At 37.5% G+C, this 27,365-nt stretch overlaps 1 protein-coding gene and 1 long non-coding RNA gene across 2 annotated transcripts in view; one reads left to right on the forward strand and one right to left on the reverse strand.

Moving 5' to 3' along the window:
- Positions 1-3,177: 3,177 nt before the first annotated feature.
- ptpn11b (protein tyrosine phosphatase non-receptor type 11b) overlaps positions 3,178-27,365 on the reverse strand; it is a 58,562-nt gene continuing 34,374 nt past the window's right edge. The window contains 10 exon segments of the mRNA XM_030137986.1: positions 3,178-6,699; positions 10,636-10,763; positions 11,980-12,080; positions 12,182-12,333; positions 12,440-12,507; positions 14,287-14,441; positions 18,979-19,110; positions 22,059-22,214; positions 23,270-23,349; positions 23,580-23,676. Of these exon segments, the coding sequence (XP_029993846.1) occupies positions 10,676-10,763; positions 11,980-12,080; positions 12,182-12,333; positions 12,440-12,507; positions 14,287-14,441; positions 18,979-19,110; positions 22,059-22,214; positions 23,270-23,349; positions 23,580-23,676 (1,029 nt within the window). The 3' untranslated portion in view covers positions 3,178-6,699; positions 10,636-10,675.
- LOC115421969 (uncharacterized) lies at positions 7,898-9,261 on the forward strand. The gene is made up of 2 exons (XR_003935771.1): positions 7,898-7,930; positions 8,466-9,261. It is a non-coding gene; the product is annotated as an uncharacterized LOC115421969 (long non-coding RNA).

A 27,365-nucleotide genomic window follows, 5' to 3' on the forward strand; every position in this document is an offset into this window, starting at 1 on the left:
ATACAGGGTGGGAGAAGTTGTCACCCGAATATTTGAGGAACACTTGCGCAAGTTTCAGGAAGCGTGTGAAGGCAGTTATTGAGAAAGAAGGAGGACACATAGAATAAAAACATTTTCTATTATGTAAATTTTCTTGTGGCAAATAAATTCTCATGACTTTCAATAAACTAACTGGTCATACACTGTCTTTCAATCCCTGCCTCAAAATATTGTAAATTTTGCTTCCCCACCCTGTATGTCAGTATACAAAATCCTCCAGTTACTATTATATTTTATGTATGGTCTGTACATAGTATCTGTACATATTTTACATCAGTGTATGGGAGGCTGGATTATTCTAAGGTTGAAGTTAAAAGTTCAGTATGCACGATTTTGAAGGATCCTATTGAAGGAATGGAATCAAACACTAATCATCATTTTTTTAACCCTTAAAGACCCAAACAGCCACCAGCAACCAAAATCATCTACTGATCTAAAAGGTTTAATACCTGTTGATCCTCTAATCCTATCAATACATGTAAATAGTTGGTGTAAATTGCAGTTTGCATCAGATATGACACATTTGGATGTTCAGAGGCTCCATAGTGAACATGGAAACACTATTATCTTCAGCAACATTGATTCACCAGTAAAACCCATGGAGTTTGATCAATGACAGTGGACAAGCTTGTTTTTATGTCCAGTTATTGGTATGTTTGCTAAAAGTTTTTCTTCAGTTTTCACCATTTTTGTATAATAGCGTTTTATTTAACCTCTGAATTAAATATAAGAAAATACATGATTTATCTGAAAAATGCACAAAAAACCCCCCAAACAAACAAACAAACAAAGGAAAATATTATAATACATGGTGATAAATTCCTTAAGAAATGCAAAAGTATTACCAGTTTTGTGGGTTAATAGTGTATACACCTGAAAATAAGAATTGTTGTGTATTTGTTACCTTCGAAGAGCTGTGGGTATCTACAGAGGGAGTGAGCCACTTTCATGGAGTTCACCATTTTTCCACAGTAGCAGAATGGACTTTTTTTGGTTTTAAAGAAAACATATCCAGTGTTGTGGTACATAACTTTCACCTACTTTCACCCACAAGGAGAGTTATTACCCCTTAACTGACAAAACCCATAAGCTCAGTCAGATGCTCTTACTGTCCCTCCATCATAACCTGTTCATGCAGGTCTCACACACAAAACCTATAATTAATGGCAACATGTTTTTCATTGTATCCTTGTGCATCCTGTCATGTTGTGCAGACCCTTACTGTAGGGGAGGATGTGTTGGTTACAATCGACTTTTAAATGAGAATCCCTTTGTCCTGTGGCTGACAGGTATGTGCATGTGTCCTGACAAAACAGTTAAATAGAAACGTGGATCTGGGCTGATATGTGTCCAGATTTGATCAGTTCTGACAGGATCAGACCACTTCCCTCTCTTCTGGAGCAGACTCTCATGGTTGTAGCTATGAGATGTATATTACCAGAAGTCTCCATCCTCACTGTGTTTCAAGTGATGATTCAGTGAAATACTCGAGGTTGAGATGGAACAGACTCATTTCAGCAAATGGAAGTTACAAAATACTTACAAAATACTTTTGAAGCTGAATTTGAAAAGGTGGTGAGATCTGCTGTTTTACAGATGTTCAGCCTGTTTTAACTCTATCTTCCTGCAAACTAAGACTCATTCATCATGAGAAGTAGAATTTATTTTTTCTTTACGTTTCCACTGAAATAATACAAACTGATGTCAGGGTTGGACCGAAGAACCTCCAATACTATCTGTTTTCAACTGTTGAAGGATATGAAGGATATAAGGAGGACAGAAACCTGGCATTAGTCTGACAGACGGTGTTTAAAATACAGTTACAGTCTAATAGAGTTGACGTAAACGCACTATATACAGTATGTATCATCATGCAGGTGGTACAATGCAGTATCATAAGTAAAAGACACATCAACACATGCATTAAATCTGAGTCATGAAAAGCCAAGTCAGTGTGTAAGATATAGGAGGAGTTAATGGCACAAATTAAATATCGTATTCAGAATGAGGTTTTCATTAGTGTATAATCACCTGAAAATAACTGTTGTTTTTTCATTTTCATCGAGTGAGAGTAATTCATGTTCCTGCAGTTGTTCATAATTAACTACTGTTTTCTCATCTGTTTCATCTGGTGTTTAAGTCCATAACTCTCACATACTATTTTTCAGTGTGGATCAGTTTATTAATTGTGTTTTGTTTTGTTTTTTTGTCTAAAACAGCGGTGGGTAGATGTGTACCAGAACACACCTACAGCTACCAAAACTCATTTTAATTCAGTCTACATTAGAGCTGAACATTATAGGTAGTTTTTAGATAGAAAACAGCCACAGTGAAACCACAATTCCCCTCTGTTTTGTGTACAGTTTGTGTTGTCAATAGCTGCACAAAAGACCTGTTTGGAATTGACCAAACAAGATCAGAACTGTCACAGTTTAGTCTGAACCGTGGATCAACAAACTTAACAAAGATAATAACGTAACTTTATACCTTCATAAGTCTCATAATCAAACTCACCCGTGTAGAAGAAAGGCTGCCATTTCAACATCAAACTCCATTCTTTTCATTGGGTCATTTCTTGCGACAGAAACAGAAATGCATCTATTTTTAATAATATTTCTCTTTGACTCTGAAAGCTGTCATCGTGTTTAAGTTCATATCTGTGTAATACAGTACACTAACATCTTCAACAAGTCACAACTCTCATGATAATATTAGGTCATTTTAAATAGGAAGGCTACACATATATTAGCTACTTTAAACAAAACATAAAGTGAATACAGCCAACAACCATTCTTTGTGTTTTTTATGATCAGTTCAGCAAAACAAAAAATAATATTGCAACACTCAAGTGTGTCCATATTTTCTTATCTTGCCATGCTAGAAGTGATCCTACCCTTCCACCAGATATCAAGACAATCAGTGCAATAGGTTTTGTGTAGTCCTTTACAGACAGACACATGGTAGTGAAGACATACCCCTCTATACATACTCATAGGTTGCTTCTCCAAAAAGAGAAAAGATGAAGAATTAAAAAAAAAAAAAAAAAAAAAAAAAAAAAACAGAAAATGCTGCCATCTCTGCTTTGTAGCATAACCTGACAAATCTCACTGATAAAAAGACAAATAAGCAAACATCATGTTGAGTTTACATCGTACCATCATAGATTTTTATTCAGCTATTCAATATTAAAAACATTTCTGGCAGCTCATTGCATCAGCAGTTGTAGCCTATACAGCAAAACAAACAAACAAACAAACAAACAAACAAACAAAAAGGCGTCTGGAACGAGCCAGTGCAAGAAGAAGAGGAGAAACCTCCAGTGAACACAGGGGCACTCAGTTTAACCACAGTTTACTGCAGGCATACTGCAAACCACAGAGGAATCACAAGCAAAAGACAACCACATCGTGTTCAAGTAAGTCTAACAGGAAAATACTGTATCACTAGTGCATACCTCCATGTACACTGGTTCAACATAGAGCCACACGGGGCTCTGCCTGGTGAGAGTACACCAAAAATAATAATAATAACAGAATAATAAATGTACAGACACAATACAAATAAAAGAATAGATAAAACAATTAACTAGAAATAAACAATTTGAGACATATCTACAAATGAGAAAAAAAAAAAAAAAAAAATCTAGTGCACTACTAAAAATTCTCCCACAGCCAATCGGCATCCAAACAGATTCAGTAGTTTCACACTTTCAAGTATTGATGTTTCACCATCATAAAACAATTTCACCCAGAGAGGCAAAAAGAAAATATGACAAGTATCTTAATTATCCACTGTGAAATAAAGTATCACCATTAAACCACAAAAATAAAATGCCACTAATCAAAAACCAGTTTGGAGGGTGAAAGAAGCAAAAGGAAACCAACAGGATTCACACATCCTTAAATTTAACGGAACATCTACCTGTGTCTGATGTCAAACATAGACGCGGTTACAGGTTTGAGTGATGAAAACTCCCATCTTACACCTGTGCTAATGTCGTAATAAAAGGACTCATAAGATCTAATCATAAGATGCCACTGGAATTTCTCATGATATGGCCACTCAATATTGTAGAACCCTGAACAATATTTAAATACTGCCTTTTGATTGACTTGAATTTTTTATTTTAGATTTACTCAGAGTTAAATGTTGTAGCAGAAAGTGGACAGTTTATGGAAGAATATGAAGAACATGAGTACAGTTTGTGAATGTGAGCAGAATGTTTGCTGAGGAAAAACAAGATCCTACACCTCCTGAAGTTTAAAAAACTTACTCCAGATTCACATTTCCAGACTCCGGACATTTTTTTAGAGTACATTTAACATCTGAGGATTAAGAACACATAAGGAAGTGGAGAATTAAGACATAATATTTATCTAAAGTCATAAAATTTTGCAAATAAAGTTGTAAAATTTATGAAACAAGAATCAAGTTCAAGCTGCTGCTTCCACTGTTTTCTCCATTACATGTGATAATGGGGGGGGGGGGTTCTGTGAGTTTAGAATGACCAAAATCGAACCAGTTCATCTTTAAGTCCACGTGAACTTTGATGTCAAATTATAAAATCAGAACAAAAATCCAACAGGGTGTTGTTGGGACATGACATTCATGAGAATGGACATTCATGACCTTCGAACATTTGTGTCATAATATCTGAGAAAAAAACTGTTTCTATGGATTTGTTCTTTGGGGATTTGCTGGGTTTTTCTTCACAACTTTAACGTTTTAACATTATGGCTCTTTTAAGCCATAATGTTATTCCGGTACTGTCCCATCTTTTATTCACGTGATATATTATAATATCAGATTTTTCCCCCTCACTGTGCTTCTAATACTCCACTTTATAAAACAAGAGTCAACATGTCCAGTATGTTACATTCTGACTGTTTATGCCATTGTGTTGCATAGTTAATGTCAGGCTGCACTCTGATGAAAAATATTTGCATCAGTTTATTTCTAAAAATTCTGAAGTGTATATATTAAAGAACAGTATAGGGGCAATAGTCAGGAAATACATATTCATCTACACTCTTCCTTATCTTGAAATTATTTAACTTATTTAATCAAATTCCACACTGTTTGATAAAGTGCAGAATCCCTGCAAAAGGAATGATCTGAGCAGAAACACACCTCTGAACTTCTGCTCATTCACACATGGATTTTGCTGATGTCCTTCTGTGAGAAGGATGTTTTTCAGTCTTCAGTAGGAAACGTCTACATTGTAAAAGTGCTCAGTTGATATTTACCAGCATGTCTGATTTTGTATGTGAATGGGATATTTTGGTGCTGATGCTGAATGCTAAGAATAGACACCAATCTGGCAGAGGGTGCAGAGGGCTCGGTACAGAGTGGCACCAGCGTCTTCCTTATCACATCAGTGACATGGGCTTTACTCTCCCGCTATCATCAAGCCTGGATTATGGCCATCTTCTAAATTACTTTTTGGAGACAAATCTATTCTTCAATCTCAGGCAGATGGCCATCTGGCTCCCGCTGTAATCGGCCCCTCTCCCACATCTCCTTGTGACGATTTCCTCCGACAGATGTTGAACTGCATCAGACCTGCTGATTAACAAGGACAGCCAGTCAAACAAAGCCAACAGACGGGCCAAAGCCCAGCTCTGAGCGACCATTCAGGAATCTTGTCCGACTGTTTTACTATCACACGTGAACTCAAGAGCCAGACGGGTGTCAGGGACCCAGCTTAAAGATCTGTGCTTATACTTTGATGTGATTTAAAAAATAATCGAGCACATGTTGCTGCATACATGTCTAAAACCATGTCTTCAATAAAATAAACAAAAAAGAGGAGGAAGATAGGAAATAAAAATTAGTCAAAGTGGGACTAGGTGACATGTATGTGCTATTGACCATAAAAAACTCAAAGCAGAGCTGACTTTTATACTTAAATGTAAGGAGAGTTTTTAGTGAAAATGAAAAACGGGCCTTTCGTGTCATTGAGGAGATTCCGGGTCCTGTCTCAGGTTCTGTAATTCCCCTTGCTACGTATTAGCTGCTGCATTAATAACCGCCACAGCTGGACAAGCAGACGCAGCTAAAACAGTCTGAGGGTCGAGTTCAGACAAGCAGAGACACAGAAAGAAAGAGAGGGAATACTGATATGTGGCAAAGAGCAGACAAACAGCTTAGCCTTGACCTCTTCTTTGGGTCCCGTATGGCTCTGTTCAGTTCAGTTCAGTTCATGTTGAGGCATAGTCCACAGTTCACACCCGTAACGCCAAGGGAAAAGGCGGTTACGTCTCATGTCAGCTTAAGTTTGAAAGATAAGTAACAGCAAAGATGTAACAGCAGGTTCAGGGAGGCGAGGATACAGACACTTCCTGTGACAAGGCACTTTGGTAAAGACAAGGAGAGGCAGAGGGAGACAGAGGACCCTGAGGAACATGAAGGTGGTGGTGGGCTTCGCGGTGGAGTTCTTCTCTCCATAGAGGCTGAGTTTAGCTCCAGAAAGACAGGTCAGTCAGGACGGCAGCAACAGGAGGACAACTGGAGGGGGAGGAGGAAAAGGAAGCTGAGCTCATCGCTTTCAGCACAGACAGGGAGCACTGATGTGGATGAGGTGTAGTCCCAGCACCATGGTCCCTCCTCCCACAGGCGGTGGGGTTTTTCACGCTGACGAAAGCGACACCTCCGCTGAAACTGAGGCAAACACAAACAGACAGGCAGACAAGCGCAGTTAATGGCTGGTGTCACTTTGAATCATCAAGAGCAGGCAGTGCAGTAATTCATGATATGGAGCTAAAAGCTAAAAGCTCTGTGTACGTCTGGCAGGTTATCTGGACAGAAACAGAGTGCATCAATGAACTATTAGCTTCAACAATTCTCTGTGGGACACAGTTTTTTAAACTGCCTACGATTTACTGTGGCATTTCCATCCATCCATTTGCACTGCAGAATCTTCTTACTGATCAGCACACATACAGTGATAACAGCAAGACTGTGATAAGGCATTATCAGCACTCAACTCAAAAATAGAACACTGACAAATTATTCTTCAATAATGACATGAGGACAAAGACTTGACAAATCAGATTTAACACATTTGACAAGGCATTGATTTGTCCACAGACAGCATGTCACACACTGATGAGCTTAAATGTTCATGAATCATATACTCCTAGTCAATCTGCATAGACAATACTCCAACTAAGATACTTACATGAAAATGAAATGAAATGAATATTAAACTACTGTGGTTGTTTACGTGCAGCCATGCATACTCCTATTAAAAACAGGGATTTCTACAGGTGGACCACGTGACCACAGTGTCCCTCTTTCAGTGTTGTGGTATTTATTTATATCTGAAAACCTGTTGATGTTTCATGCTCATAAATAAAAAAGACATATGGGCTTTTTTCTTTAAGCATCCATTTCTGCCAGAGAGGACCTTCATCCCAGTGTCATGAGTCCTGAGTGATCCTGACACACAGCTTTGATGTAAACGTGTGAATGCACTCAGGAGACATTTGGTGGTGATCTGGGGTACGTAACCTTCCCATTCATTCAGGAACATGAACAAAAATATGTCCTGGGTCAGACTGGACTCAGCTGACATCCTGTTTCCATAATAGTCAGCTACACGCAAGTGTTTTAACCCTTAAAGACCAACTACTGTTTTTGTCACAACTTCCAAATGATTTTTGTTTTTTGCAGGTGATTTATCACCATTTATGATGACATTATCCTCTGCATTTTGCATTTTTCAGTGAAATTCAAAAGTTATATCAAATCAGAAACAAATGAGGAAAAGGTGAGTTTTTCAACAAAATCTATCATTAACTGAACATAAAATCAAGCATCCACTGTCATGTATTAAACTCCATGGGTTTTACTGGTGAATCACTGTTGTAGGAGATGACAGTGTTTCCATGTTCCATATCTGATGACTATGAAAAGATGATAAACTGTATTTTACACCAATTATTTATATGTATTGATAGGATTAGTAGATCAACAGTTATTTCATATTTTAGATCAGTAGATGCTTTTGGTTGACAGTGGATATTTGGGTCTTTGTGGGTTAAAGATGCACAGATATTTACAAAAACCCCACTACTTAGTACTTATAGTGCTGCTTGGGGACACCTGATCAATGTCCCTTCATGAAAAATGGACAATTCACAGTTCACGTAATTCAGTAGAAGGATTAAGAGCTTCAAAACTCAGTCATGAAAAAAAAAGCCTTATGCTGATAGGAAGATAAATGATAGACTGTTGTGTGGAGAAGGCGGTGGGATTAAATAGGTTACTTTTCCTCCCGTTCCTTTTCAAATATGCTAATGAAGTCATACTTGTTTTTTCATTTATATGTATAAATTTTCACGCTTTCTTGAAATCTGTTTTATTTCTCTGCAGTAAGGTAGGATTATTTTGTATTTTGTCAGTCATCACTAAACATGCAAGAGAATCGATAAAACACACAGAATGGTCAAAGTTGCCATATTGACATTTAAGTTTTACTGATTGATTTACAATGTCAACTCACTTCTATCAGGCAAAAAAACAACTCATCTAATTTCATCTCGATATGCTAAAGGGTCATTATAGATTTCAGCTCAGTGACACCAAAAACATTATCAAGGACTGCAGCTTTATAGTGGGACTGACTGCATATGGTATGTTCTAGGCTGTAGATGAGCTTTGCATATAGAGTGGGGATGTAAGATCCAATCACAAGAGACATGGTGACAAGTCTGAACAGGGCCCCAGCGAAAACAAACACAGTAGACAGACAGCTCTAGACATCCTAAAATTTTGGATGAAGGTACTCATGTCACAATCCCACCTCTCCTGACACCAACTTTGCTTGCCATCATTAAAAATGTGTCTCTTTCTCCTTGTCCACATTAGTAGTTCATGAATTTCCTTGCTTCTGATAAAAAATGTATTTAAAAACATTCACGTGACACGTTGTTGTTAAATTTGATATTGTCGACATGAATGTGTACATCGTCTTATATAGTGACATCTGGGCAAGGCCTCTGAGATGAACAGATGAGTGACAAACTCAGGAAACAACCTCAAGATGTGGTTTCACATCTGAAAGCCCTGAATTTGTAACGACACAACATTCAAACACAAAAAGCTTGAGACAAAAGCAAGAAAAAAGAAAATCAACTGTTTATGGAATTTAAACAGTCTTAGTGAAGAATACAAAAGTAAAACCAGGGTTGTGTTGAAAGCTTATTCACTCCCAGTGCTGTAAATGGAGTGTTTTATAACACAAGAAGTGCTTCTGGGAAATCCTGTAAGCATTCATTTTTAACATGCATTGAAATCCATGGCTTCAAACACCACCTTGTAGATCTCTGACTAACACAGATGACCCCTAACCAAACTATGACTCATTGTTTTCTACACTGCTGGATTCCCTGTGTGCTCCATTTCTCACTGTGAAAGAGACCCGGAGAATTGGAGATGAGTATCATTTGAATCTAAGTGTAATCTTTTGATGCTTTAAGGCGAGCTCAGGTTAAATCTTTTTTTCGTGGCCACCCTGTAATTTTAGCCTTGAATGCTATGCTTCTTTATGCACAAGGAAAATAGATTCAACTCAACACAAGAGGCAAATTTAGTGTCTCTGACACATACACAGTTTCTGTATTAAAGCTGCAATATGTAACGTTTGTGTGTATGTGTGTTGGAGGTGGCAATGTTTCCCACACACTTAATATCTATGACAAGGTGAGACTCTTATACATAATTTAATGAAGGAATTTTACAGCGAGCTCTGCATAGTTGTGGTTTGCACTGATGTTCTGTCAGCATGAAAAGCTTTTATTTAGTCTGCGATAACCTACATGACAGAGGACTTAAAATGATTTAAGATCATCTTCAGCTGTAGTGGGTTCCACATTTCTGCCTGGTTTTACATTTTTGCCAAAGCAGTGCAAAACACAATATTAGATATGCTTTACGTTATTATGAGATGTCTAGAAATATTGTGGTGTCAAGTTTCTAAACAGTACATTAGCTAACTCATTATTCTATCATCTATATCCCACCTGAGATGTAAGCAGGAGTTGAAGAGGAGATACAAGACGAGGCAGCAGACATTTAACAAAATGAGACATGAGCACCTCAGACCTGTCATTTTAGTATCTGTTACATATGATGTGTGGAAGAGCAGCACCATCTGTCTGTCAGCATCTCGTCTCATTTTCATCAACTTTGGTTCCTGCTGTGGTTTTTATAATCCAGACATGTATCATGAAAAGACCAGTGTTTCCTCAGTCCTAGCTCTTCCAGTCAGCCTCAGTCCTCCATCCTTGATGGGAAATTTAGTCACATTTATATTTGTGGCCTACACTTTCCTCAAGTTATCATAGTGCTGAACTCTTCACCAATACCTGACCCTTTCTGTCCTCTTTTTTTTTGGTAAATTCTATCCATTTGCTCCATACAATACCACTTTCCCTGTTTGAAATTGCTGTAATGTATTGTACTTAAAGGAAGTGCTAATATAGCAATGGATCACTAGAAGAGTAAATAAGCTTTTTTAAGTAAAAGAAGTTTAATGTTGGAAACACACAAAACAAACTGGAAAATGTAGAAGGAAATTCACAAAATACTTACAGAGAAGCAGCCAGAGGATGGTGGAGGTCTACCGTCACTTTTACCTCCTGGTGTTACTGCTAAAGGATGTCTGAGAGCTTTTAAAGTTTATGTTCTCGTACACACTCGATGAGTCGTCATTTGTCATTCTGAAGGGAAGCACAAAGGACATTTATACACAATGCACTGAAGCTGACCATTTTAACAGACTTACAACTTGTTTTCTACTCAGAGATGAGCACAGATACCTCAAAAATATCTTGTTATAAACAACTGTTTTTAAAATATCTCAAAATAAAATACAAAACACTGGTATAAGAAAAAGTTCATGATCAAAATAGAAGTAACTTGTATTTTTTAAAGGAGAAAAAGGCATGTAAACTGAAAAGAGCCATTTATGGCCAAAACATTTGCTGACACACAAAAAACAATTGCCAACTTTGCATTTCTATTTTAATGTAGAAGTTAAAATGTATATTTTTTATTTCAAACATACAAACTTAAACTCGTAACTTATAAACTACACACATAATGGACCTATAAGTTGCAATTTTCTGCAAATACATAAGTGCACAGGTTGATGTTAGAATGTCAGTCTGATTATTTTTGCAATGTTATGCAGTTTGATTTGACCATGATGTGCTCAGGGACACTGAACCTAATGGGAAATGTGGTATGTGTGATTCACTTCTGTTTAGCCAGAGACTATGATTAGGCCAGTTATTGAACAGTATAAACCTATGCTGAGAATAAAATTACATATTAAATTATGTACAAAAATATAAGCTCTTATCTCAAAATACAAACCACGAAATTCTAAGAAGAAATTGAATATGTATTTTGAATACATTTAATTCAAACACGGACTGTCTCTTTTTCTACTGTGTAAGATGCCACTGACTATGTTTACCTGTAATATATTCAGGTTTTCACCTTTTTTCCAAAGACAAAATTCCTAATAAGTGATTTATATTCAACTAATCTTCCTGTTGACATGCAGCTGTGCCTACCCTGATCAAACACAGGGTTTTCCACTGGTGAAAGACATTCCACTGCCTCCTTCTTTCATTCTTCAGAGCATCCATCTCTACCAGAGAGAATATTTATAATAGGGGCTGTGTGTTGTAACCTGTGTTAAAACCTGCAAATGAGATGCATATTCTGTATGTGATCTCTGAAGAACTGTCATAAAACAGGAGCAATATCAGCATATCCCATGCTGTATGTCATAGTTGGAAAATTCTCTGTTTGGAAAAAGGCCTAGTTAAAGTGATTAATACTGTCATATTCTGAATAATAGACGAATTGTGTACATATAAACTTAGTCAAGGACTAGATCTGCATTGTGGTGTTTGTCACACTTACACAGAAGAAGAACGTGAGGATGCCATGTTGGGTTTGGACCTCGAGTTGGTCATGTGACCATATTTGATGTTGGAGTACTCTCTCTCCTTCATTTTATTCCTCTGAAAAGTGACAATAGTAATCAACAGGGTTTCAGGTTAAGGGACCAGGTTCTAAGTTTACGTCAAAGAGCTCCAGATGCAAATGATGTCCACAGCGGTACCTGCTCCTCCTCCAGTCTCTTCTGAGCTGTGTCTATGTACTGCTGCACTGCCATGTAGATGAACTTATACTGGGCCTCCGTCTGCACCATGCCTGACCTCTGCTGTCGGACCCTCTGGATGGTCTTCGGGATGTCGATGTCACAATCAAGGCCTGGACCACAGGCATGAAGACACATACAAGCAGAATTGAGCTTAGTATTTTACACATGAGAAAGATTCCAAGTGGTAGTGTGCCAGCTCCAGTGACAGTCTCCTACCTTGGCGGTTAATAATGTCAATGAGGATGTCGATGACGATTATAGTGCCCGTCCTGCCTATGCCTGCACTGCACGGACAAAGCAAAGAAGAGTCAAACCATGTGTGTTCACAAATACTTGATCAAATCAGTGGTGGATGCACAGCGTCACCTTTTACTGTTTTGTTTAAACATTTGTAAAATCTTATTTGGTTTCAGTATGACCAGAGTGGATTTGTTTTCCTAAAACATGAAAATTTAAGGTTTGGAGTTGCAGGTTTTCACATGATCCTTTCCTGTAAAGTCATTAGTCTTAAATAACGTATGAGTCTGATGTGTTTATAGCAGATGTTGGAAGTACACAATGGCATATATTTATATAGTGAAACTCACGGAAAACAATGTTGAGAAATTAAATTTGGTCTAAGCATGTCAAGGAGCAAATGAGTTCAATCTGTATTAATGTAATTTTTTTTTTACTTTATTATGTTGTTTGTTAATCAGGGTACAGGGGACAGAGACAGGAAATATAAGGACCAAGACATACATGGAAACTACTGTTGGTGTTAGCGTTATCTCTCAGTGTAACACAGTAAGAAAAAAAAAAATGATATACATATATATATATATATATATATATATGTGTGTGTGTGTGTGTGTGTGTGTGTGTGTGTGTGTGTGTATATATATATATATATATATAAAATTACTGCTTTGTGGTGGTATATCCTTCAGTGAACTAGTGAAGTGTCAGTTTATGTGTACATCTGACAGCCTCACTATTATCAGTTCACGATTGAATTAAGTGACCTTTTGTACTACATTTGTAGAACTATCTTCAAGGATATCATGTCTAAGAAAATGGAACAGACAGATTGGCAAACAACTGAAAAACAAATCGCCTTGGATCATGGCTGTTGGCTATAAAGATATCTGTAGATCAAGTACATGAACATGGAGTAGAGGTTTATTCGGTAAACCAGAAATTTATGCAACAAATACTTAATGAAAAATAGCCTCAACTACAATATGATGGTATGTATTTAACCATAACCACGTTTTTATAAGAGCCAGGGCCATTAACATGATGAGATAAACATTTTAATGTCTGAAATTCACTGTTGAAAACCTTGGTTGGTTTATAGTGACAATATACTGTATATTTAAACATAATAAAGGGTCAGTTGGGTGAATTCTGCCAATAAAAATTAGAACTTTGATTAAAGCTCCCCCGTGTGTCCAAATATGACCTTCCTACTTCCACAACTTCATGTTCATGCTCCACGTGTGGACCTTTGATACACAAAACAACACAAAAACAAAAATATGTTTTGTTTTTTAACTTGAAGTGAGATTTGATTGATGTTTGTTTCATATTTACACTGCCTCCAAACACAAACTGCTGTATTAACAGTTATCACATATTTTTAGTATACCTGTAGTCGCTGCCTACAGATATAAGGGTATCAGAAGTCAAGTCCATTTTCTTGAGTCATTCTAACTATGTGCAGTAACCCCCCATTTTTATGCTTCTCCACTGACAGTCTCAACATTGGATTTGGTACCAGCATTTTACATATCCACTGCAGGTACAGAAACCCCTCAATATTGTGACGTCATCTTCATCACAACTCCATCTGTAAATAAGGCAATGTGGTGGCTGGTTTTATGACATGTTTAGTATCGCTCTGGAACTCTGAACCTTGGTCAAAGTGATTCAAGAAATAGTATCTGAAGGTGCCTGGTGGACCCCACTCTCATGTAATGGAAATGTAAAATAGACAAAATCAATGCGAATTGAGCTGAGCAGTGGAAAAGCAGTAGAATTGTGTTCTTTTTGTCCCTTTCATTGATCCCTTGTGGTTGTACCTGCAGTGGACGACAATAGGTCCGGTGTCTGGAATGGTGCTCTGGGTGCGGTTGACTTCCTCTAGGAACCAGAGGACACCGCCGGGCTCGTTGGGCACGCCGTGGTCTGGCCAGCTCAGGTACTGATAATGCCAGATGTACCGTGCAGGCTCTTTCTACAAGACGGAAGCAGCAAAAAGATATGAAAGAACATTTTTGTATTCATTCTACTGATACTGTTTGACTTAAGTACTGACATATAAGCCTGTTATTTTGGCCTTCATACTGCCTCTCTTTACTAGCAGTGGACAATATGAGCAACCCTTTTTCCATATCTCTGTGTTCACTGGGTCTGTATATATGTCCTGACACTCATGCCTAATGTGTGAAGATTTATTGTTGCTTTATTTTCTGACACTAAAACTAATAAGTTCGTTTTAATGGAGCAAGCTTTTAGGTAAAATAAGGACTGTGGATTTTCTCTCTCTCATGTCTTAGAGTGGATTTATGCTGAGTGGCTAATACTTAAGACCAGTATGGCTCAACACTAGCCCAAGCAGCAACCAGTGTGTGCAGTTGTTTTTTTTCAGGCAAATTAATTCTTTACACTGTGGGAAATAGTTTATAACTTGACAAGGGATTCACTTTGTCCTCTTTGTTGTCATGAGTTAGATGATGACATCTAGATGATGACATCGCTGTAGCCATTTGAAAAATGTCAGAGTTGAATTTAACACATACTAACAATAACATTGTGAAGTGATTGAACAAACATTCAATTAAAGAAGCAGCTAGATAGAATTTGTTACACTGCACCAGAGCTGGGACAGTTTTATTTCCAAGAGTTGCTTCAATTAATTAAGAGGGAACTGTATATAAACAAATTACTGAAAAAAAACCCCACTGAGATAAATTGAAGTGGACACAGCCACAAAGTTATAATCGTTAACGAAAACGAACGAAATGACGAAAACTAAAATTGAAAAAACATTTTCGTTAACTGAAACAAATAAAAACTCTAATTAAAAGAAAAAAAAACCTGAAACTGTATGGTGTGCTTACAAAACTAAGTAAAATGTGTAAAAAATTATGTATAAAATTCCCTTAGTTTTCGTCTTTGTCAATATCGGATTGATATCAAATTGATTCATTTCGCTCCTGCAATTTTAGCCGGTGTCACCATACGGCACTTCACAGTCCATCATGTATGGTCATTTGTGCTTTACAGTTGTCTTCTGGTCCCCACTCTACCTGGAACATGCAGACTAAAGCTGGGACAAAGCAGCAGAGTCCTGTATGGGATTTCTTTTAGTGATGCATGGGTCAGGTTTTTTTGGGGGGTTTTTTCAACCCGGATCTGGCTTTTGTGGAATTATTTGACCCACCCCGCAAATAGTGACATTTTTTGACCTGACCCACAGATAACCCCCCGGGTTAACCTGCTGATCCGTGTATCACTAGTACTAACCTATCATGTGGTGTGAATATTAGGACTCAAATGCACCAAGACGGATTTATTAACAGAAAGAAAGAAAGGGGACCAAACAGACAAACCTGTGCAGTAGTCAGAGTCCAGTGGTAAAGGATGGTTGAAGTCTGGGTTATTATAGGTGATGAGGTACAATGATCCAGCCCCAGAAAAGAACCCTCTATACCTCCTAATAAAAAAAGCTGTACAGACAGCAGGTGGATGTGATGGGAGCAGGGCTGGCTCGTGGCATAGACCCCATAGGCGGTAGCCTAGGGCGCCAACCACTGGAGGGAGCGCCACAGAAGGCAAAAAAATATTTAAAAAATAATAGTAATAATAATTATAGTAAATAAAGAAGTACTAGTTCTGATAACATGATAATTCCTCATTAACTGGCTTAAAAATAAAGAAATGAAAAAAACAAAACAGCCACCCCTCCTGTAATTTCTCAGGTGAACTCTCCCAGACCCGGTGCTCACTGCTTGTGTGCGTGAGTGCGAGAGAGAGAACAGAGCTGAATGACAGTGTCAGACAGGTGTAGAACCAAGCATCCAGGTAAAGGTTGCAGAATTCATCACCATGAAAAGGCCTTCCAAGGCCTTAGCTGCACAGTTTAGAAGCAGAGAAAAGAGGAGGCAGAAAAGTTATCCAATTATAGAGGTATGTAATCTTTTATAATGTGAAAAAAACATTTGATGTTCCTTGCAACAGCTAGCTGAATTGAAATGTAGCAAAGCTGACTAATAATGATACTGTAGATGATAAAGATATGAGATATCTGCTAAGGTGTCTGGTTCACTGCTGCTGAGCTGGTTTATATATGTTCATCTGGTTTACTGCTGGTTGGCTGATTTTTTTTTTATATGTTTCTATCTGATTTATATATGCTTCGATCTTTTTTATGTTTCAATCTGGTTTACTGCTGGTTAGCTTGTTTATATATGTTACTATGTGGTTTATATATGTTTCAATGTGGTTTACTGCTGGTTGGCTGGTTCATATATGTTTCTGTGTGGTTTACTGCTGGCTGCTTTGTGCATTTCCTCTCACGCTTGGATTGTACCCCGAGGCCGGTGGTAGGCATGGGCAGGGGTGGACTCAGCCCACCCAAATGTCTGTCTTGCCCACCCAATCAAAAGCTAAGGGAAAATGTTTATTCAATAGAAAAATATAACAGACTACACTACTATTGGGTTTTATTTGCAATTGGATGGGCAGTCTACAGCCCACCCTATTCCATCAGTGACTGGTTGTCATTATTGTTTTGCATTTCCTGAGTGCTTCATTCGCTCATACAGCAGCTCACTGTCTGTCGTCCGTTTCCAAGTTGCGGGGAAATAAACGGCCCTCCTTGGTCACTGCTGCACCTATCGAGGTCACTGCTGCACCTGCCGAGGTCACTGCTGCACCTGCCGAGGTCACTGCTGCACCTATCGAGGTTTCTGTTTAATACCACGATTCTCTCTGCTGGAGTTTCACTGTATCTATGACTTTTTGACATGCTCTGTCTCTGGGCTCCTGCAGAGCAGTCGGCCCAGTGCATATACACTGACCAAAGCAATGCCAATAAAACACACACACTGGGCAACACAACGCCATTAAAACACATACACAGTCTCTCAGTCGTTGCCCAAGAAAGATCCAAAAACCGAGTGAGGGGCAAACGATATCTGTCACTAAATTATATTAATTATTATAATCATTTTGTCCTGCTGGTTTATATTTATGTAGTTCTACTGACATTTGAGTCTAAACTTCAGGGCTTTAGACAGAAAAAGAAAGATTTGTTGTTTTCTTTGTCACTTGTCACTTTTCAGAATGAATTTAAATAAGACTTTTTTGTTTGTGAAATATGAAAAAAAACATTTAGTTTTTTGTTTTTTTTTTACTTTTGGCCCAGTTTCAGTTGCTTGTGCAGTTGTTCTGTTGTGCCACTTTTTAGTCTGAGTTTAAACAAGAGTAGACTGCCTTATTTTTGTATAAATTCTGGCCACAGTGAGAATATTGTTTTGGATTAGTATTTAGTATTCTTTTTTTTTTCAAGCTCATCAAATGAAAAGAAATATGCATGAGGGACTTTTAAAATCATTTTTATTTTATATTAATGAGTAAATTAACACAGATGAGCTGCCCGACAATTGAATTTGTCATTGGGGATCAATAAAGTAATTCCTATTCTTAAATAAACCCCCAAACCACTTCTTTTCAGTGCTGTCAGGACTGCAGTTCAAATTGTCAGCCTTCAGGACATTATTCAGCTTCGCTATCATCAGTACATACAAACCAAGTTGCCCACCTGTTATTTCAACCTGCCCACCCTAATATGACCTGCTAGAACCGGCCCTGTTGCACCCCCACCTGCATTAACCCCCCCCCCCCAACCTGCTATAGGGAATTTATACATCGTACTATTTGTGTCTCCGCTCAGTCAATGAGCCACCCTAACCCGACCCCCAAATAAAGTGTCCAGGGTAACCCAGTGATCCGCACCTCACTAATTTCTTTGAATAGGGTAGCGAGGTAGATCAAATATATGAAATAACTAAAAATAATACTAAAACTAAACTAAACTAAACTAAACTAAACTAAACTAAACTAAAACTAAGCCTTCAGAAAAAAACGACAACTAATAAAAACTAGCAAACCTGCTCTAAAAACTAATTAAAACTAACTGAATTAGAGAAAAAAAGGCCAAAACTAAATAAAACTAAACTATAATTAAAAATCCAAAACTATTATAACCTTGCACAGCCATTACTTTGGATCTATCGGGTGAGAAAACTTCTGAATTGTTCTCAGACAGACTTAGAGGACTGTTCTGGTGGCTACACCTCTTTGTAGTAAGACTATGTACTGAGATCAAAGCAGCTTCCACTAAGTATTAGCTGGAATTTGTCTTATACGCTCACTTCAGCAACAACAAAACACTTTTTGTCATACTGGTTTACTACTTACTGTATCAATGTAGAAATATAATACTTTGAGTCAAAGGATTTTCATTCAAGGCTAAAGTGCAGGAAATCTGGAACATTTAAATTGGTGTGTGCACTTACCACCTACTTTTTGTGCTTCTGAAACTACCATAAGCACAAACAGGTGCTACAGAATAGCTCTGTGTGTGTGTGTGTGTGTGTGTGTGTGTGTGTGTGTGTGTGTGTGTGTGTGTGTGTTTATGTGGGGTGAGGGGTTAGGTCTGACCTTGAGTCAGTAGGTCAACTCTGAGTACACATAGCTTTCCCTACCCGGTCCAGACGGGTCACCTCCAGCTTCCTCAGGGCATAGTCTTGTGCAGGCCTCTCATCCACGTTCCTCACCAGCACCTTGCCGAACTCTTTGGTGGCATGGAGGTCTGGCCAGTAACGGACACATTTATTCTGATTTAGAGAGAAAAAGGGGAAAGATAAGGAGATGGAGAGGGAGAGGAGGGGTGGGTATTAGAAAATCTAAAGAAGCAGCTCAACTCAAGCAGCTTTCCAATCAGCTTAACTGTCATACTATCCTTGTCAGCCATCGCCTGCACCACCCCCACACTGTCATGCCGACTATGTGGATTCAGCCCTCTCTCTTAGAATCAGCTAATGCTGTCAAGTACTGCCTTTCATGTAAAATACTGTGGAATCACAGTAGTGAAGAGCCAGTTGGACCAATCCAGATTTTACGGGTGTGTTGGAAAGCCTCTAGTGATTTTACAAGGTTACAGTTTGATATATTGCAATATGTCGAGATACTGTAAGCAAGACAATATATCGTAATAATTTTAACCCTTTTTTGGAAGAAGTGTACAAAGCATAAAGCAGAGTACAAACACCTCAACGTGTAAAATACAATTAACTTGTACGCTACTTTTGGGAAATGAGTCTAAAGATTATTTTTCATTTTAGAAAAGAGTCACACATATCTAAGTTTGTCTTAAGCCTGGTAAACACGTTGTGGTCATGGACAAACAACTATGGTCCTATGACACACAGTGAGAGAGGCTCACAGATTGCCATTGTCCAGGTCTTGTGGGCAAAGACAGCCAGGGATAATGACTAGGGATGCACCGATGCCGATACTCCAGTACTCAGTGTGTATACTCGTACTCGTACTCGTAAAAGACATCCGATACAAGTGCACCGATACCACTTACAGCCGTTTGACATTCACAGTTCAGTGCAGCTGGTATGAGGAGGAGGAATAATGTGTGGGGAGTGTGAAGAGTGTGGAGATTTTTCAAAATAAATGGCAGTGATAAAAGTAACGCTGACTGCAAGTAACGTTAAAGACATAGACCGATACGGACGCAGCATTCTGTCCGTCCTCTGCGTACATTCCATCCGTTTTCCAGGTGCTCGCGGATGCGTAAACAGAATGAGAATACCAGCGGGAGTATGGAGCGGTGTGGACCGCCGCCAACAGAAGTGAAAACGAAACTTATCGCTCATTTCTCTTTTCTCTACCTGCTGAAGCTAAGCTTTTAAACCTTACCAGAGAAAACGCTGCAATATTAGTATCACATTAGTGTTGCCTCTGTCGTTTCCATGTTTGTTATTACTGACTTTCTTCTTCTTCTCAAAAAACTTTACTCTTCTTCATGGTATTTGTCCAGTATGGTTAATTCAGAGGGGCGCCCCCGGTGGATTAATTGAGAAACGTTCATTCCAACACATTAAATGTCAGTAGCAGCACTTTTTTCCAGTCAGACTAATGACAACATCAATAAAGCACATTTACAAAAGGAACTAAGAACTGGAATGGGATTATTAAGTACTCGTATCGGTAGTCAGTATTGGCAAGTACTCAAATGTAAGTACTCTTACTCGTACTCGGTCTGGTAAAAAGTGGTATCGGTGCATCCCTAACTCTGACAGTGTCAGAAATGTTCACATCTCATAGCATGGTCACTGCTATGACTTATGACCTAACAACCAATAGGAATTCAGCAACAAATGACACAGAAACATCATAAACAGAACAGAAAGTCTATGCTTAGGGGGATGAAGGTACTTGAGGGGCCTCCTGCGACAGCCCCAGCCGCAAGAACGCAGGGGTGCCCGACTAATAGAAAAGCAACCCTCAGACAGGAACACATGAACATGCAAGTTCATGTGGCAACAAATTGTAACCTTAACAGTCTTCACAAAATTGTTATTCCGAGTTGAACTGTTTTCTTGAATTACAACTGCTTCCTCACTCCTCTCTTCCCGCTTGAATGGTATTTTTGTATTTTTCCATTCACATAAATATTACTTTTGCAATAATGTGATTCATTGTTTAGGATGATAGCAACACTGGTAGATGACATAGGATGATGACGTTTTCTTCTTGTACATGAATCAAAGCCATATCCTGACATTCAGTAAACTTTAGTCTATACAGATCATACCAAAGCTGACTACATCCATGTTGGACAGTGTGGCTTAAGATGAACTTACAAGACTGCTGAACTCTTTAATAAGATATTCTAGGTAATACAGGTAAAATTAACTAGCAACATGATAAAACAATGATTTTAATTATATCACAGACGACGAACAAGACTGTTTTCATTATTTTAAGAGTGACACCATTTGTACCACTTTTCAGTTCAACAATATTATGTCCATCTTAAAAGAAAGTGCTTCATTGCCTGTAACAGGCCAAGTTTATTTTTTTGCTTTTTTTGTTTTGTTTTACTTTACAGTAGCCAAACTTTAGTTTTAAAAAATCTGAGTAAACAAAACGTGTTCACCTTTTGGCAGAGTTTTCTTCCTCAATACAAAACAATGAGATTATGGGGAGTATTATGGGAAGACTTCATTCTAGCAGTCAATTTCTAATTAAAAAAAAGTCAGTTGTTTTGAAATCACTTTGGTATCACAATAATACAAAACTCTTCTGTGCCCATATTTTCTGACACCTCTAGTAGATTTAATACCAGTACTTATTACTCTATCAGTCAATATAACTGTAACAGACAGTATCTGGTGGTATTCTGATCAGGTGAAAGAAGTGTGTCCATTTAGCCATTTCTGACACAATAAACCTGGGTACTGAAAACCACACACACCTGGCCTGATTTCACAGTGTTGCTGCTGAACAGTCCTCATTCGTTTTCAACTAATATTGTGCTGATAAGTGAAGCACCGTTTTGTTGTGCTCAGTTTGAGTTCAGTTGAGGATGTTAAACATACACTCTCAGCACTGAAATGTAAGAGTTGGTAAGTTCAAAGGTCTCCACCATTACAATCAACAACAAACTGTTCAAAGGAGTGGAATCTGGAGACAACAGAGGCAATTTAGATGTAAGTCCAGTCACAACAGCAGACAATAAAGCTACCTCTTCTTTAGTGGTAAAACTCACCCGTCCTCGCTCCATCTCTTTTGTGGTCATGACAATGACATGTGTGTTTTCCTGATAAACCATCTTCCAGAAGTCAATCACTGTATTCTGGAGGCACCCTTGTGTGGCGATGAAGACTTTGCCCTCCTCCACGTGACGCCCATCTTCATGCATACTCTGTACATCCAAGACAATACCACTTTATTCATGACAAAGAATACAGTATCTTAAGTAGTTAGAATATGACAATAATGACTAATGTATCATGTTCTCACTGCAAGGTGCAATATTCTTCTTTTTTCTTTTTTAATTCAAAACAAATACAATTAATGATCTTTAACAAAATCATTTAAACTATAAGTAGGGATGGCAGAGAAATGTCTGATGTCAGCTTGTCTCGTGTTTTTAGTCACTAAAGTTCACTTTTACAGTCCCTGTAAGAAAATCCTAGTGGACTGCCCAGAGACCAACTCCAGATCCATGCCAGCATCAAAATGATGTAGGTCAAGGTCTACATGTTCTTCATACATGTGGAAACTGGAGGACCTGAAGGAAACCTGCACAGCACAGGGAGAAAATGCAAACTCCCCAAAGAAAGGCCTCGGCCCATCTCAAACCCTCTTGCTGTGAGGGAACGGTGCAAAATATTACACCACTGTGTCACCCCCATTTAAATTTATATAGATACATCATAAACATATACATACACTGTATATGTACATTATACGTGCATCTATGTATAGTATCTAAGTTTGTATACCACTTTGTCTTGGCTCATTGAGAAAATAAAATAAAAAATTAAGAGTAACGTTTTTTTAAGATTTAAGACTTTTCAGTGATCAATGACCAATTTGTGGAACCATATGCAATGAGCTGATTAATTCATGAATCAATTAGACGTCAATTAGACACCATCTAATTCACTCATTTTTAAGACGAGTCAGTAATTTTTGAAGAGAAATACTCAAAATTGTCTAGTCCCAGTCTCATAAATTTGAATACTCTTTTTTTTCTCTCTTTATGACAGAAAACTGAATATGTTTGGTCTGTGGACCACAAAAAGATGTGTCATTTCTGGCTTTGGAAAACACTGGCTGACATTCTTCACCATTTCCAGTCATTTCATAGATCAAAAAACCTTCAGTTAACCAAGAATATATTCAACAGCTGTTTATTTTATTGGATAAAAAACAAAGATACCAGCCTTCTGAATATATACTAAGTAGACTCACTCTGATGTAGTTGGCATTGATGTAGTCTGAACCAGGAATATCTGGATCCATTTCCCTGATTTCAACACGAGTTGTGTCAACTGAAAACACAAAGTCCAGCTGTTATTAAGGAATTAAAAGCAGCACAACTAAATGTATAGACATGTCAAAGTCATTTTCAGGACTTTTTTTTTCATAATGTATATCAATGGAGAGGTTCTCAAAACAGAATCTTCACTCTACTGAGGCCTCTTTGTCTTTTGTCACTCTGTGTCACTGTTTCCACAGGAAGCTGGGGAGACAGGAAATGGCAGGTTGCTGCGTGACTCACAGGGGAGGATATTCTTGTATCTGTTTTTACTCTTGTTTTCTAGCTTCTGCCCTTCTTTCCGGGGATAAAGCAGTTTGCACTCCTGCTGCTGAAGTACCTGAAAAATCATGAAACGAGGAAAAGAAAATAAAAATTTATAATAAAAAGACCTGTAAAAAAGAAACAGCCAACACATTAAAATGAAATGTTCAGCCGATGACAGGGCAAATTAAAGGAAGCAGTCTTCTTGTCCTATGAATGGGGACACTGTCATCATCAGTCCTAGCAGGTTTTTCTTTAATTTATACCCATCTGTATCTACTTTTAAATGAATGTAAAGCAGTGCTGGGTGACATACTGGCTGTTCTGGTGTACTGGTTTTAACCTCCTAAGACCCAGCTATGGGTTTTCTGTCCACATTTTTGGACAAGAGTTTCACAACTTTATACGAAAAAAAGAAAAGAAAACTGTCCACCACAAAGGACATTCCATAAAAATTTTAAAAACAACATCTGAAAAAACTGTTGCATCATGTTTCCAATATAGGCACTTCTTTAAAAAAACAAAAAACAAAAAAAAAAGCTTGTACTTTCCTGACATTTCCTGGGTCTTAGGAGGTTATTAATACATATTTTAAATATACCATCATACCATAGCAGAGCTGAAACAACAGCTGTAATGCCTCAGTCATTGGCCAGTTTCCCCACCATATTATTCACTAGTAGAAGCACTACACAGTTCTAAGTGCATTATATCGACATAAAAGGAGACCAGTGCTAACTTGTGTACCCTTCCCATTAACAGTCATTAACATGATCAGTTCCCCACTAGTTACTCTCTTTGCCACATTAGAAATATGGAAAGTCTGCCCATGTAGACCAATTCCACTACAGAAAAAACAACCGAGACATAGGTTTAGAGCAAAGGTTAAGTTGGATTTAACATATTTTAGGTTAGTGCTTAAATTGGAACTTATTATTGTGTTTTGAAAAGAAAACAATATCAATGCTGTTAGCAAAACTTCTTTTTCATGACAGTTTTCGCAATAAAATTGTTTACATTTTGCAACAATATTAAAAATTATAATCTGTGTGTATTCCTGATACTCCAGATTTAGTCAATGACCAAGAAGGTCTTGGAACTTCCCCAAGAGACATCAGCCTGACTAAACTACAAGCCAACATGACAGCTTTCTGTACTGTCATAGCTAGAAGGATGATATTGCTAAAATGGAAGGAACCAAAGTCACCTGTGTATGGTCACTGGGTGAAAGAGGTCATGTACTATGTCCAACTGGAAAAGATTCGCTATACTGTTAAAGGGTCAGTTCAGAAGCTCTCTGATGCCTGGTAACCTTTCTTAGCTCACTTTGATACTATATACCTATGAGACATTTGTTTCTGTATTCATCAGTCAAAAAGAATGGATTTGCAGTTAAAAAGAATAGATTTGCAGCCAAAAGAGATTTGAGAGCAAAAGATTTTTCTTGATTGACTTACTGTCTTTTGCTCTCAAATCTCTTCTCTGGTTGCAAATCTATTCTTTTTAATTGCAATTCCATTATTTATGATTGATGGCTAAAGAAACAAATGTCTCTCCATATAAACTTGGATGAGATTAATTTGTAGAGTGTAGTGTACAAGTATATGTGTATATGTAATATGTATTTGTGTATGTATGTTTCTCTCTTTTTGTTTTTGTTTTTTTGTTTTGTTCATTTTTCCTCTCTAATTTGTAATACTTCTGGGGGGGCGTTAAAAAAGGAAAAATGCTTGAATAGTAAATGTAATTATATTTATACTTTTCAAAATCTTAATAAAAAGACCTTGATAAAAAAAAAAGAGGCTTGGAACATCATTTTTTTGTGCATTGTTTCTGTTAAATATGATAAATATGGCAAACTATGGAATTAAAACTAGATACAGTACACTCTGAGAGACTTGTTAATACCTTCATATTTCTTGGTTTTCCTAAGTTGATTTGCAAACAATGCATATCATGCAGCTTACATATCACTGTTTAGTCTTTATAAAATCTTAATTTCACTGTGTCTTGTGTAGTGTCAAGTGTACAGCTCACAAAATGTTAAAGGTTTGAGTATGAACTTAAACTGTGGAAATTTCACTTTGAGTCACTATATCATGGCCCCGGACAAATGAAGAACATCAGGATATTGTTAAAGCTTCAGAAACAAAAACCATGTAAACTGTAATGACTTGGTATTGAGACAATAAATACAAAAAAAAAAAAAAAAATCCAATATTTCACAGCTGTGACACTGACTGACTGCACTGTCACAGCAGAAAGGAATTACATTTATGACCTGTGACTTTCAGGAGTGACAAAAACTGGAACACAAGAGCAAAGCCACATGATAAGCTTCAGCCAACTTCATCACTCAAAAGCTGAAAACAGTCTGAATAGATTTCCCTGCTTTTGATCGACTAGAAAACAAATACCAGTGGAAAAAGATACCTATGTCAAAACGAACAGGTATAAAATAGATCAATAAATGAAGCCAGTAGGGAACAGAGTCCCTGACATTTATCAAATGTGACAAGTTATTTTTTCAAGACATAATGTCTACACAATATTACTAGAGCGATCGAGGCAATTTCATCTCAACACATATGATGTCCTGTTATCAACATCTCTATCTGAGAAATTTAGGAGTAGGTGGGGAGAGGAAATAGCTATTCAAGAACCAGATGACACACAGGTAGTAGGTAGAAGATAGGATGTAATTTTTGATTTATTTGATTATTTTTTTAAACTTATCCTTCTATCAGTTTTGCTTCTTTATCTCTCCTCATTTTGTATTATTTGAGAGAATCTTCGTGGTTATTGTGCTATAACTAATATAAATGAAAATGAACACTGACATGATAAAATGATGTATATAGCTCAATATGAGGACATCTGTGTAATAAGTAAATAAAAACTGTCCTAATAATCAATAGAGCTCAACAGATCGATCAATGCCAAATAGATGTTGTATAAAGTCTGGTATCAAAAGAATTTGGCATCAATAGTAGATAAAACATCCACATCTAGATTTTTTAAGGCAATTTTGATGTGCGGATCAACATTTTTTGTTTAAATACTTGGAGATAAGTATTCACTTCATCACAATTTGGTTTCTAATAAAGTAGAAGGACATTCACTATTGGTCTACATCCAATAAAAACTTCTTCATCAACATTGATATCTTTCATACGGGAAAGTCAAGTCATAGTTTTTACCTGGGTTGTGTATTTAAAGTGTACCAATACTGATCATGTTTATGACATTAATTGTGCTTTGTGTATTACTTATAAGCAAGAGAGGTGCAAATTCAGTAAAAAAAATCACCATAAATGCACCATACTGGGCCTTATACTTGAATTAAGGGCGGGGTAATTGGACAATACAACTGGTCTGCATCACTACCGGTGCTAGAACAGTCCGTGAAGGAGGCAACGTGTCGCTGGCCATGCCTGACAGAGCAGTGGCTTAGTACTCAAGTGTACTTGACAGCAGGCTACAACGCAAGTTACCTGATGCAACTACTAGTATTATACGTGATCTTTTGTGATAGCTAGCTATGAAAATTCATTACAGGTACCGTTTAATAATCAATGATCAATCAATCAAATTTTATTTATATAGCGCCAAATCATAACAAAAGTTATCTCATGACACTTTACATATAGAGCCGGTCAAAACCAGACACTCATAATGATAATGCTGTTAAACACAAAGTCCAAAAGAGTAAAAAGCAGTAACTGAGACATACTTTAAAGTCTATCTTTTGGGATCATAACTGTA

Source organism: Sphaeramia orbicularis, chromosome 7 (genome assembly GCF_902148855.1).
Source record: "Sphaeramia orbicularis chromosome 7, fSphaOr1.1, whole genome shotgun sequence".
In the NCBI taxonomy this organism is placed as follows: Eukaryota; Metazoa; Chordata; class Actinopteri; order Kurtiformes; family Apogonidae; genus Sphaeramia; species Sphaeramia orbicularis.